General features: G+C 45.1%; 1 protein-coding gene across 1 annotated transcript in view; it reads left to right on the forward strand.

Annotated features, from left to right (window-relative positions):
- Positions 1–457: 457 nt before the first annotated feature.
- Positions 458–12,546, forward strand: part of Tapt1 (transmembrane anterior posterior transformation 1) — a 53,240-nt gene continuing 41,151 nt past the window's right edge. The window contains exons 1-2 of the mRNA XM_036201150.1: positions 458–692; positions 8,511–8,641. Of these exons, the coding sequence (XP_036057043.1) occupies positions 503–692; positions 8,511–8,641 (321 nt within the window). The 5' untranslated portion in view covers positions 458–502. The remainder of the gene's footprint in view (positions 693–8,510; positions 8,642–12,546) is intronic.

A 12,546-nucleotide genomic window follows, 5' to 3' on the forward strand; every position in this document is an offset into this window, starting at 1 on the left:
ACAGACGATCATAAATATGCAGGAGAGATGCAGCCAAGCCAGCAGAGCCACCGGGCCGGCGGCGGCGGGAGCCACGGAGCTGGAGCCCGGCCTCAGTCGCCGCGCTGCCAAAGCCAGGCGGGTCGCGCCGGCGCACTCGGGCCACCGCAGTGGCCCCAGGGGCTCGGACCGCGCGGACAGCCACGCCGAGCCCCGCCGCCGCCCGCCGTCCCCCAGCGCGCAAGCCGGCGGCAGCATGGAGCCCGGCGCGGCGGCCCGACCCGCGGAGCCCGCCGCGCGCCACGGCGACAGCAGGAAGAAGATGGCGGCGGCCGTAGCGGCGGCCACCGCGGCCTCCCACGCGCCGCTGACGCCAATGGCGCGCGCCGGCCGGCGGGCTGCGGATGGCGGCGGCCCGGGCTCGGGCGAGGGGCGGGGCGAGGCGGCGAGGGGGCCGGCGGGAGGCGGAGGCCGGGCGGGCGGCTGGAGGGAGGTGGCGGGGACAGTGTGTGGCGCTCGGAACATGGCGGGCGTCTGCGACGCGGCCGCCCCGGGAGAAGGCGGCGGCGGCGGCGCGGACAGCACCGAGCGGACGGGCCGCGGCGAGGCGGAGCAGCCGGGCGGTGGCGGCCACGGGCCCGCGCCTCAGCACACCGAGACGCTGGGCTTCTACGAGAGCGACCGGCGGCGGGAAAAGCGCCGCGGCCGCGCAGGTGAGGCGGGCGGGCGGGCGAGCGAGCGGGCGGGCGGGTGGCGCTAGGCCGCGGCCGGCTGCCCAGGGGCCGACGCGGGATTGAGGTGGCGGGGACGCCGCAGTCTCCAGTCCGCGCGCGGAGCGGCCGCGGCTCCTGTGGCTCCCAAGTCCCCGCGGCCGGTGACAGCTCCCCCGGCGGCTGGTGCGCGCGGCCCGACGCTCCCGCGGCCATCCCCGAGCCAGGTGCGCCCTGGAGCTCCACTGTCCCTGGTCACCGACTGCTCCCGGCCGGTCTCAATAGTGACAGGCTTCTCCCACCTCCGAAAGAGGTCAAAAATGGGAAGCGCTGGGCTTTCTAGATGATGTCCATGACAAGGTGACTTTTCCCCTCCCTGTGTTTTATGCGAAGTTGAGCCTCGGAAACCTGTTAACTTGCCCTCCGAGTACATTTTTCATAGACTCAGCTGACAGTGTAGCCGTGACCGTGAAGTTTAGTAGTTTTCTCCCGCTCAGAGATGTGCGGGGTCCCTTAAAATGTTACATGGGGACTTTTCCTAAAACTGAAACTTAAGCCAGAAGAAATAGTTTTGCCACACAAGAAAAAATGCCCCACTTTTGAGTCCCACCGTCCATAAACTTTAAAGCGTACTGTTAAAGTATTAGGAATCCTGTGTGTTCTTTGGTCTTACTATTTTAAAAGAATTTTTAATAGCTTTGGTGTTCATACTGAAGCTTCGTAGTAAGCCCAGAAGAAAAAGGAAGATTTTGATGTGTCTGTTTCAATGGGTATATGAATGATTACATTTTAATTCTTACATAGTAAGTCCAAGATCTTGGACAGCAACGTGATGGCATTTCTTCCAACTTTATTCCAGTGGAATAAAGGCTGTATTAGCCTCTAGGTCTTGCAGCTTATATAAACATACATTCAAGTTACCATTCACTGTGGGTGTTGAAATTATAGGAATACCAAAAGATTGGTGGATAGATCCTGATAGAGTTGCTGCTTCTCAGAATTGGATGTAGAGTTTTGCATGGGTCTCCATGTCTTTGAAAACTTGAGTGCAAGCTGTGCCTTGTTTGGTCTTTTTTGATTAGCCACTTAAAATTTTTCCAGCCTTCTTTATTTGGTTTAGTTGTCAGTTAAACACCGGCCTGCAAGAGTATTTGCTTTCTGAATTGGCAGGACCTAAGTAAGACAGAGTCTTCCATCTCTCAGCTGCTTGTTTACTAAGACTACTTAGTACTGCAAGCAAATATGACCAGGTTTCAGGACAGTTTCTTTGAAATAGTTTTGAGCTCCGAGAAAGCCGTTACTATTGAAACCTTACATTGTTTGCATGAAGAAAAAAAAAAAAAAAAAAACTGAGAAAGAGCCTTTGGTGAACACAGACCTTGAACCTCTGAAGAAGTGGACTTTTCTGGGATGGAGCTGGATACTTAAACTTGGACTTACATAAGCTTAACATCATAGCAAGGTGGTACCCTGAGCAGAGTGTATATTTAACGGGTTAAAAGCTGGCGTTTTCAACCTCTAATGCAGAAAGTCCTTACTAGGGAGACACACAGCCTTAACTATTGGGATGGCCCTTCTTCTCCCCCAGTCCCATCAGTCTTGTATAAGGGAAGAGATGGTGATTACTCCTGTTTTGGTAGGTGACATTAGGGATCTAGGCAAGCATCCCAGGAACATTTTCAGTTAGAGACACCAGCCAGTGGTTTTCCTGTGTGGGTTCTGTGTGAACCACCCTCTTCTGTCCTCTGGTGTCTGTGTTCTGAGATTCAAACAGCCCTCACTGTTGCTGATGCCTGCCCACCTGTGACTGGTGCTTCTTTTGGCGACGGCATCGCCACTAGAGTAGAAATCTAGGCATTCTTTCTTTGTTCACCTCCAGCGCTCCTTTCTTCCACTGCTGTTATCTTTTTTTGCCTCCTTTCCAAAATATAGGAAACTTACTGGCTAGGCTAGAGGGCACCACCTAGTGTCAAGCTGGAAACATCTCTCTCCAAGTCAGTTTCCTAAGACTGGGTGCTCACGCTGAAAGCATTACTTACCCATTCTCTGGAAAGGTTCCTGTGGACTTGCTCTGTCTGTCCTCTGCAAGCCAGGGAAGTCTTTGCTGTTCCTTTTGAAAGTCATAATCTTGGGGTCTTGATGGCCCCAACCATTACTTAGTTCCAATGTCCCCTTTATCATTTTCCCCAAGGAATTCGGTTCTTCTTTATAAGACATTTGTTGGTCAGTCCTAACAGTCTAGGATTCTGTTTAAATGAATATCCAGTTAAGGTGCTTATTCATACTTTGAATAAAATAAAGTGAAGTATAGTGGTCAAGGTTTGTTTTGCTGTTGTATTCCTGCCCTTCCTAATTAATTCAACATATATATATATATATATGTTGAATTAATATATATTAATAATTATATTTATATATATATAATATTCATGCATTGTCTAACAGATACTAGTACTTACACCTTAACACAGTTAGAAATGGATACCCTACTCACCCTTTCTGTATGTGGACGCTGACCTCCAACTCTGGGAATAGTGATCACCAAGAACTGCAGTGTCACTTTGTTTCTTTTTCATACTCTTAAATTATGCTATTTCATGTTATACTTTTGGACACAGACCAGATAGTAAGTAGTGCATAGTTCCTATGTTGTTCCCTGTTGGACTCATCCACAGTTCTAGATGAGAGAGAGTCTATGTAGCTGTACTTGCCCTTTTGGAATTGATGCCCAGCAAGTCAACTTTGGACTAAAAATTAGGCAATCTGTGTTCTTAGCTTGGTTCAGTTGTTGGATTGCTTTTATTTAGACGGCTTGCTTAATCCACTTGGCTGTGCTTCATCAAGCCACTACCAAATAGTATCTAACTTAGTTGTCTTGCTCTCCATGGAGACTTAACAGAAGTTTGGTGTGAGATAAACATGACACCTGCCCAGGAGCATGAAACAGTTCCCAAGAAGGCAAGTGTAGGAGGTGAGCAGATAAGCATTGCTGGTAAAGTGAGGCGCCTGCTGTCAGGTGTGGCCAGAGTGGTGTTTGCGATGGAGCAGTGCTGTGACTGCTGTTCTCTCTGTAATGGTGACTTGGGGAGCTCACCTTGTCATTGTTTCCCCTCCTCGCCTTCACACATCTTGCTGGAGCTCCACAAGAAGACAGAAAACTGAAACAGAAAAGCCAACTGGTTTTCTGTTACAGGTTTCCCACAAAGATTGTCAGTGGATCCAAACAATTCATATTCCCTGCATCCTATTGTTTGTGACCTGGAAATTTAAGCTGGCTGCAGGATTATTGATACACTTCTCACACTTTTAATCCTTTGCTTTGTTAGTGTTAAGATGTTGCTTTCATTTTTATAACTTTTTCCATCTCTAGACATATGTGGCTGCTCTTCTCCTTACTGTCCTAAATGAGATCATAAACATTTTTTAAAGGGTGGGAGGCAGAAGTAAGATCCTGAGTTCAAGTCCAGCCTGGGTTACATGGAGTACCCATGTCTTCAAAACAAACAAACAAACAAACAAACAAAAAGAACTTGAATATAGTATGCAAAATGGTTCTCTTTCTTGCATTTGACTCAGGCGGCAACACTCCTATTGTATTGTCTCCTAGAAAAGTTGATTCCTAGTTCCCCTGTACAAAAGTATGCCTGTGTTTAAGAAAAGTATGTTCAAGATTTCAGGTATGTGTTTAACTTTATAAACACTTCCTTTTCTTAAGGCTGGAGACATGCGTGTTCCATAGTTTCATAACAATCACCCAGTATTCCTTTCCAATTTGCCTTTTTCATGTGCAGTGCTATTTTAAGGAAGATATATTTAGACATATTGCTGAACATATAAATATATGTATGATTACTCATTACTTTTAATAAATACTTTTTGATCTTAGCTTCTAGTTTCTAAAGCAAGCTGTCTCTGATGAGGAAGATTAATAGTTTGTGTTTCAGGAGTGAGGAAAAGAATTTATAACATTTATTTCTCAATTTAAAGTACAGGATTACAGAGCATTTCTGTGATAGGAGGTGAATATTGATTAAAATACACTGGTGGCATTGATTTGGACTTTGGTGTTATTTTACTTTTATTAATGTTTATAATCTTCTAATATAGATACACATGATTAAATAGTAAAATAGCTCTATTTTCAAAAGACTATACTCTAAGTTATAGTACAATACAAGTAAGCTCAGATAGGTCTGTAGAACGCTAAAGAGAGTTTGGCAAAGCCACAGTGCACTAGGGTGCTGAACATCTCCAGAGAGTGAGGGGTACCAATGCAGTACAAGCAGCATGGCCAACATAACAGGTCCCTTCCTTTGTCATGGATCAAAAGCAGATTCTGGCCAGGTCTTTTTCCCTCAAATAACTGGGTGATTGAAGGTAATCATGGTGAGAAGAGAGAGCATGCTGCATTTGCAGGTCAGAGTTCTGGGCTTCGCTCTCACATATGTCCTTTAAGTGAGTCAATAGTTCTGTTAATTTTCTTAGTTTCTTCATTTGTATTATGTGGATACTGTTATCTCCCCTTTTTAGTTATAATTGTTATAAGAATTATATGAAGTGTTGAACACAAGACCTTTGTAAGCTGCCTCAGAGTGGAAGGATCCCATCCCTTTAGACAGGGTCTTATCTCTTAATTGTTGATAAGAAGGCAAGATAAGGCCTTGAAGGTATTTTATACCATGAATCTTTGGTTTTTAGTTTTTAGCGTTATTTTACTGTGCCTTGAAAACCAATCTCCATCCTATTTCATGATATATGGGTTGTGTGCAGAGACTGTTATATTTAGAACTTGCTCAGGATGGACATTAGAAAAATATGGTACACTGGCTTAGTGTAGCTGCACAGATGTGAACTTGGGTTCTGTGGACGTACAAAGAATGGGGACTGATGGGGTACTAGACTTTTCCGAAGGAGTACAGGTGTCTGTTTTAGAAAGCACTTGAGAGCTGGGCATGGTGTCTCATGTCTATAATTGTAGTAACATGGAAACAGATGCAGGAGGATCACTGCAAGTTTGAAGCCAGCCTGGTCTGTACGTGAGTTCTAGACCAGCCAGCCATAGCAAGTCCCTGTCTCTCAAGAGAGAACAGTACTGGAATGTGTAATCTAGTAGTGAAAAGTATCCACTTGGCCAGAACTCTGAATCTGGTCTGTCACTTGGTTTGGGTGTAACTTTGGAGATGTCCTTTGCTTCTCTGTGCCTTGGTTTTTTCATCTGCAAGGCAGCCATAGCTACAAAACTGCTTTTTACAGTTTTGATGCTTGTAATTAAAGTGTGTTCTTTGTTGTTTAGTGTTTTAGCATTATAGATCTAACTTGATGCTTAGCACTAAGAGTCTTGTATTTCTAGAGGTAGATTACTCACAAGTCCTCTTTTGTATTTATAATAGAGTTGAACCCTTTTTTGTTTATATCATAGCTTGTTTATGAAATCTCATTAATTTAAGTTATATTGTTTGTTAAATGTACTAGTGATACTTTTCACTATAGAACCAGGATTGCAGAAATAGCATTAGTAAATATTAGATAGCAACCATACCAGAAATGGCTAATATTACAGTTAATATATAGAAAGGAATTGTAGTTCATGACACTGCATCATGCCTTGTGGTTTTCATCTGCTTTCACACAAACACTGTCAAGTGCCTCAGAGATCTGTGTGGAAGGCAAGACAGAAACAGGTGTTACAGAGCTGGCGGTAGGCTGTTTTCTCATTGGAGAACTTGAGGTCTGTGAGTTGACTGGCATGGGCCTCAAAGGTGGGAGGGCTGGTGCTGGATCCCCTCTCCAGATGACCCCACATTCTTTTTATGGACCAGAACAAAACACTAAATGTGTCAAAAACTAGCCTCCGCAGTCACTAAGGAAGACACCACTCTGGCAGAGAATTTCCCCAATAAATAGGTATATCCAACCCTCTTTGTTTAGTTTGCTCCTTTAAAATATAAAGTATAATGACCTGTCTGTGTGTCTCTTTCACACAGATGACAGACTCCTGGTATGCCCAGCTTCTGTCTCTTGTTGGCACAGCTCTCAGGGGTTAGGCCCAGGCCCCTTAGGCTGTCATTTATAATCATGATCACTGAGGACCACAGCTGAGGCTGGAGAGCCTTTGCTCCCTGCTAACTCCCCAGTCTCAGAACAGTGCCAGCCCTAGCACCCAGCAGCCCTTCTCTTCTAGGGACTTGTATTCTCGTCTTTCCACTTCTGAGTTGGTTGTCTTTTAAAAGTGAATCATTGATATTTATTAAGTTCCACCACTGTTGAACATTTGGATCAGTCCTACTTTTGTGTTTATATGTCATCTTAAGTAAATCAGTATTAAATAAGACGAGATAGAAAGTGCCAAAGTTGGCACTGAACTCTGTATAAGCATAGCTTTACAGTGTTACATTTCTCTTGCATAGCACATAGGGCTTTCTTTTTCTCTTAAGATTTTTCTATAGTCCTAGAAAGTTTCCAGTCCACAGTTATCCTCTATGAATGAGGTTATATGGTGCCTTTAAGTCATTAACAGATGCTAATACAAACAGAAACATTGTATCTTGAGTCTGCTTCACCCTGTGACTTAACTGCAATACCCTGAGAAAGGAAAGCAGGGTGCCTGGGGTGCACAGTGACCCTGCCTGCCCTGTACCAAGCAGCTATGGGGAAATGGTGGCATTTCTCCCCATGAACTCTTAACCTCCCCCATTTCAAGCCCAGATACTTCTTGGTATATCACCAATTCTGCAAATACATTATTAGCTTTATGTTTAGAAGTATGTGTGTGTGTGTGTGTGTGTGTGTGTGTGTGTGTGTGTGTGTGTAAGCAAAACAAGCCAGGCATGTGATGTGGAACTCCTGGAGCTAGGGATTTGTTCCAGTGCTGTCAGAAGTAAGCTCTTCAAGGTGTACTGCTCAGACCCTCAGCTAGGCCTGCTTCTGTCTTTGCAGGGGCCTTTGGAGACTCAGTTGACTGTCCCCACTTGCCAGTGCTTCAGTACTACATCTGTTAGATCACAAAGTAGGCTTAGAGGTGATTTTGAAAATGTTTCCTATCCTGGAAGAAAGTTTGGCCTCCTGTAGAGTGAGACAGGGATGGTCAGGTCAGGGGTTTGGAGAGAATGTTGAGGTGCCATGGGAAGCATAGCATACCAGAAAGAATGGGGTCATGCATCTCCACCTCAACTGCTTACCTGAAATCCAGCAGAGCGGAGCATATCTCAGCTGCGTTGACCTTGCCTTCCTCTACTGCTATAAACTAGATGAATTTATGTTGGAGGAGCAAAGGAAACATGGACAAGGGAGCCAACCCTAGGAAAGGAAGGTTCCGCTTTGTGTAACTATTGACTTCAAGACAGTGGGAAGTTTTTACATAGCCTTCATGGAGAGGAGTGCTGCTGTTGGCCCGCTTCTGCAGGATCTTGGGGCTCACCTGAGCAGGAGACAGCTGACCTGGGTCTGCATGGCTGCCCTGGCATAGTGATGGGCTGATCAGTGTCATCCAGGGCTCTGGGCTACTGGAAGGCTACTCTTTCTTCTGTGTGTGCCATCCAGGCCTGTAGCACCATGAAAGCCAGGACTGGTTGGAAAGATGTTCTGACTTCTGGCTCTCAGTAACCATCCCCTCTGTGCTTCTCTGGTGTTTTCAGTGTATGCAACAGCAACCATTCCCCAACAGTACCCTCCAGTCATTTGGGTGACGCTCTTCTAGGCACAGACCATCAACTGTGGCATTCTCCTTCTGTTTTCTGTGTGTTACCTATGGCCCCAGCTCACCTGTGAGTTCCTTGATAAACACTGTTCTTTTTGTTTTGTGTCGTTTTCTTTTTTCTGTAGACCTTTCCTTACTGAGGTTCCTCAGTGCTGAACTAACAAGAGGGTACTTCCTCGAACATAACGAGGCCAAGTATACAGAGCGAAGAGAAAGAGTGTACACTTGTATGCGAATACCAAGAGAATTGGAAAAGGTACTTTTTTTCATTTCCAAACATCATTTGAAAGTTTTAATTATGAAAAAAAAATTGTGAAGAGCTTCCGTTGAGGTTTTAAAATATTGGAAGTAACATGGTAAGTAATTGAATGGGTTTGGGGATATAGAATTGCTTGTAGAGAGCAGCTTATGACAGCTGGTTGTAGTATGAGGGGATCATCACTGAATCTCTCCACACCTTCATTTTGCTAATTACTAAACTTCCCATATTTTCGTCTTGTCCAAGCAGCTGTATCCCAGGATTTACTCTTTCTCTGAGCTCTTCAGCTCCCTTCAGCTGGGTGTTTCTAGACTAGCACTTTCTTTTTTTCCACTTAAGGTATTTGATTTCAGCCTTCTCTGAGGTTCCAGTTTCTTAGAATAGCCACATGTTTGAACACAGAAGTGAGAGACCTTTGAAGGAAAAGAGGACTTGTGTAAGCCTTGTCACAGAAAGCGTCCTGTTAAAGGGCTACAGAAAAACAGCACTAAGTCTTTAGGAGCTTGTTGTGAGGTCAGGCAGAGGACAGGAAAGCCCTTTTCCTCTAATGCTGCTGGCGTTAGGAGTCCTGAGAGATTCTAGATCTTACTACAAGGCAAGATGTATGAGCTTCTTCAGGGATTTTTATAGTAACACAAGGCCTCTCGGCCTAGCTGCTTCCTCAGAACTGTGCTTCCCTGCTTGCTGGCTCTGCACACTGTGAAGCAGGAGGTGTGGCAGGCAGTGGGAAGCTACCAGCCAGCAGCTGTGGCTGGGGAGAAGCAGCCAGTGCAGACAGCCAATTTCAGCAACTTCACCTTGTATAGCTCTCGATAGAGTACCACCTGCTGAGGTTTGAGGGGGGGTCGGTCCTGGGTTAAGATCTAGAGGACTGCTGAGGAGGCAGTGGCCCTGTGCATGCCCAGTGATCAACACATTGTTGTCTTTCTAAGGAGGATGAAGGATCCCATGGAGGAGCCTGAGAGACTGGTGGATGAGGGGGAGTGGGAGGACTCTGCACCAGAGTAGCTGCGTTTTCTGTTGGGGGATTCTGCTAGAATTGTGTCTGGGGCTGGCAAGGTGAGACAGAAGAAAGTAGAACATGAAACCAGTTCTTCTTTTGGTGCCTTTTAGACCTCACTATTTCTCTTTTCCAGTGATAAACCGTGGGCTAGAAGTGTTTGGACACAGTGCAGAGGCAGAGGGAAGGCATCTGCTGACATCTGGTTTGTCTGGGATAAGACCAACATGTACTCACCTAGCTTTAGCCCTCTGTGTGGGGAAAGTTTTTCTCTCAGTGAGCAGTCCCGGACAGTTTCTCTCCAGAAAAAGCTAGGAGGGATTTATCTGCAAACACAGGCAAACCTCATAAATGCATCCACGGTCTTTCTTCCAGGGGCCTATGTCTCTGATCCCTTTGTTATAACATCCATTACTTCTTTAATTCATCAGAGCAAGCGCAGTGTACACACCATTTTCCTTCATAGCAAGCAGATGGCATGTTTCATGGTGAGGAAATGCCCACATGTGGTGATAGGTTGTGTACCCTAATAAAATTTGCCAGAAGAGATAAGACTTAATACTGTGAGACCACTGTTGGGTTAAGTAATGCATGAGTGTGTTGCCATCAGGATTTGCCTTTTTAAAGAAAGAATCTGTACCAGGAGTTAGTATTGTTCATAAAACTGCATTTATTTGTGTGAAGGTTAAATGCATAATATCCCAAACTTGAATTACCATTCATTTCTCAGTGGTTTTGCCTTCCACAAACAGGACTGCTGGCTATAGGTCATGAGGAATGCTTCAGAAGAGGGTCGTATTTTTCAGTTGAGTATACGTCTCCTTGACTGCTAATATGAAAATGGGACCTCACTTAAAGCCTGGGAGACTGCTTGGCATTCAGGTTAATCTAAATGATTTCCTCCCTTTTTGTTAATATTGTCTGTACCAACATATATTGGCCACTTTCTTGGTAAATGCTGTATTTTCCAAATAACATCTAGAAGAGATACTTTGCAATTAGAGAGCTCTGTGCTTCTCTGAAATCTGCAAGGAGTATAAAACATTACTGTTCATACTTTAAGGCCAAGGGAAATCAGCTCAGTATCTTTTACCAAACCTGTGAACTAATGTGGAACAAAATAATCCCAGAAACTGCATGATATGTCAGCAGACTGACAACTTTACACTTGACCTCCTCTGTTTCAAACCGTGCTTCCGAGTTTTCATGGGCGCTCCTTTCCAAACTCCTTCCCCGGTACACGGCCCAGACATTTTAGAGTACTTCTTGGTCTGGGTGAGGATGAATTTCTTTCTCTCTGTCTGTCTGTCTCTCACTCTGTCACTCCCCTCTCTCTCTCTCTCTCTCCCCAAGCCTCCCAGTCCTGCCCAACTTTGGGACTCTTCTGAGGTCTGCTCCTGAGTGCTTCTGGTCCACTTTGGCAGTGTTATTCTGTGTCCCATAAAACTGAGGAGTCTGGCATTCTCTGTGAGAAAACTCGCGAGGCAGAACAGAGCAGCGGCTCTCCAGCCAGGCTGCCACACTGGCTTTAGATCCCAGCCCCACAGCTTCCAGCTGTGACTCCTGGGCATTCCCTCACCTTCCTGTGCCTGGCTTTCCTCTTCTGTATCAGTGACATACTGAACCTCGTAGAATGTTTTCAGATTTTTACCAGTCCTTTCTAGGAGTGCCCTGCTGTGGAACAAGATGGATTTCTTCACCCACAGGTTTCATTCCTAAGCTTTCAGGACACAACGGGAGGTGCTGGGGAGAGGCCTGGTTCCAAGGTACCCCTGGGCCCCTCCTTTATTTCCTGCTTTGCTTTCATTAAACATGACTTTCCAACTGTGTAAGAATGATTGTCGGTCAGCCTTTCTCAGATTGCTAACCACGGATAGAAAGAGAACCTAAGGAAAGCCGGATATTCCTGCTTTCCCTTTAGCCAGGCTCTCTTGGGATAAACCTGATCTTGTTCATGAAGGATTTACCAGACAGGCACATTAGGTAACATGGCCTGTAGCTGGTTCATAGTTCACAGCTTTTGATGCAACTGGAGACTAGTTGAGGACAGAGTCCTGTGTCTTCTGCCCTATGTGGCAGTTCCTATGCTGACTTCCAAACTGAGTTCATGCACCTGTATTTTGGTAGGAGCAAGTGCTAGGGAATGATTTGCCATGAGTCACATATGCAATTATCTTTGTCCAAAGGCCAATTTTGTTGTCTCTTTGAACCTAAAATTGTAATAAATAATTTTGCAAAAATTAAAATTTGGCAAAAAATAAAATTACAAAAAAACTGTCTATCATAGCATTTTCTAAAATTCCCTGACCAATGTATATGCTAATTTAAGGAGATAAAGACCACATAGTTATTGATTAATTTGTTTTCTCTTAAATACTTATAGTATATCCTAGGCATTTGTAGCATAGAAGTAAATAGATAAATATAGAACTCATATTTTAGCATGGTGGGAAATATTGTATACAGAAGTAGTTATAATTGAAGATATAGAATGGTAAGTGCCATTAAGCTGTGTAAGTAAAATCCTGCTCCCAAGAATTTCAAGAAGAGAAAGTTTGCGTAGAAGGTGAGCTGCAGGAGACTGAGGCAGGGCCTGGGAGGGAAACTCGTGTGGCAAAGCTAGAAGAGAGAGGGGTAGATTTTGAAGGAGCATCACAGGGTCTGTGTGCACGCACCAGGTGGTCTGTGCGAAGGTGCTGCAAAGAGGCAGAGATGGGCACAGAGATGGCTGTGAACAAGGAGCCACCAAGAACTAGAAGATGGGCTTCATCTAGATTTTGCCTTAGAGTGTAGAATGTAACTTCAGGAGGAGACTGCCAGGATGCATTCCTTAGGAGTGCTCTTGCTGTGTAACAAAGTCAGGCTAGTAGAGACTTACTCGACACACTTTCTCTCCTTGCCT

This window comes from Onychomys torridus, chromosome 10 (assembly GCF_903995425.1).
Source record: "Onychomys torridus chromosome 10, mOncTor1.1, whole genome shotgun sequence".
Lineage (NCBI taxonomy): Eukaryota > Metazoa > Chordata > Mammalia > Rodentia > Cricetidae > Onychomys > Onychomys torridus.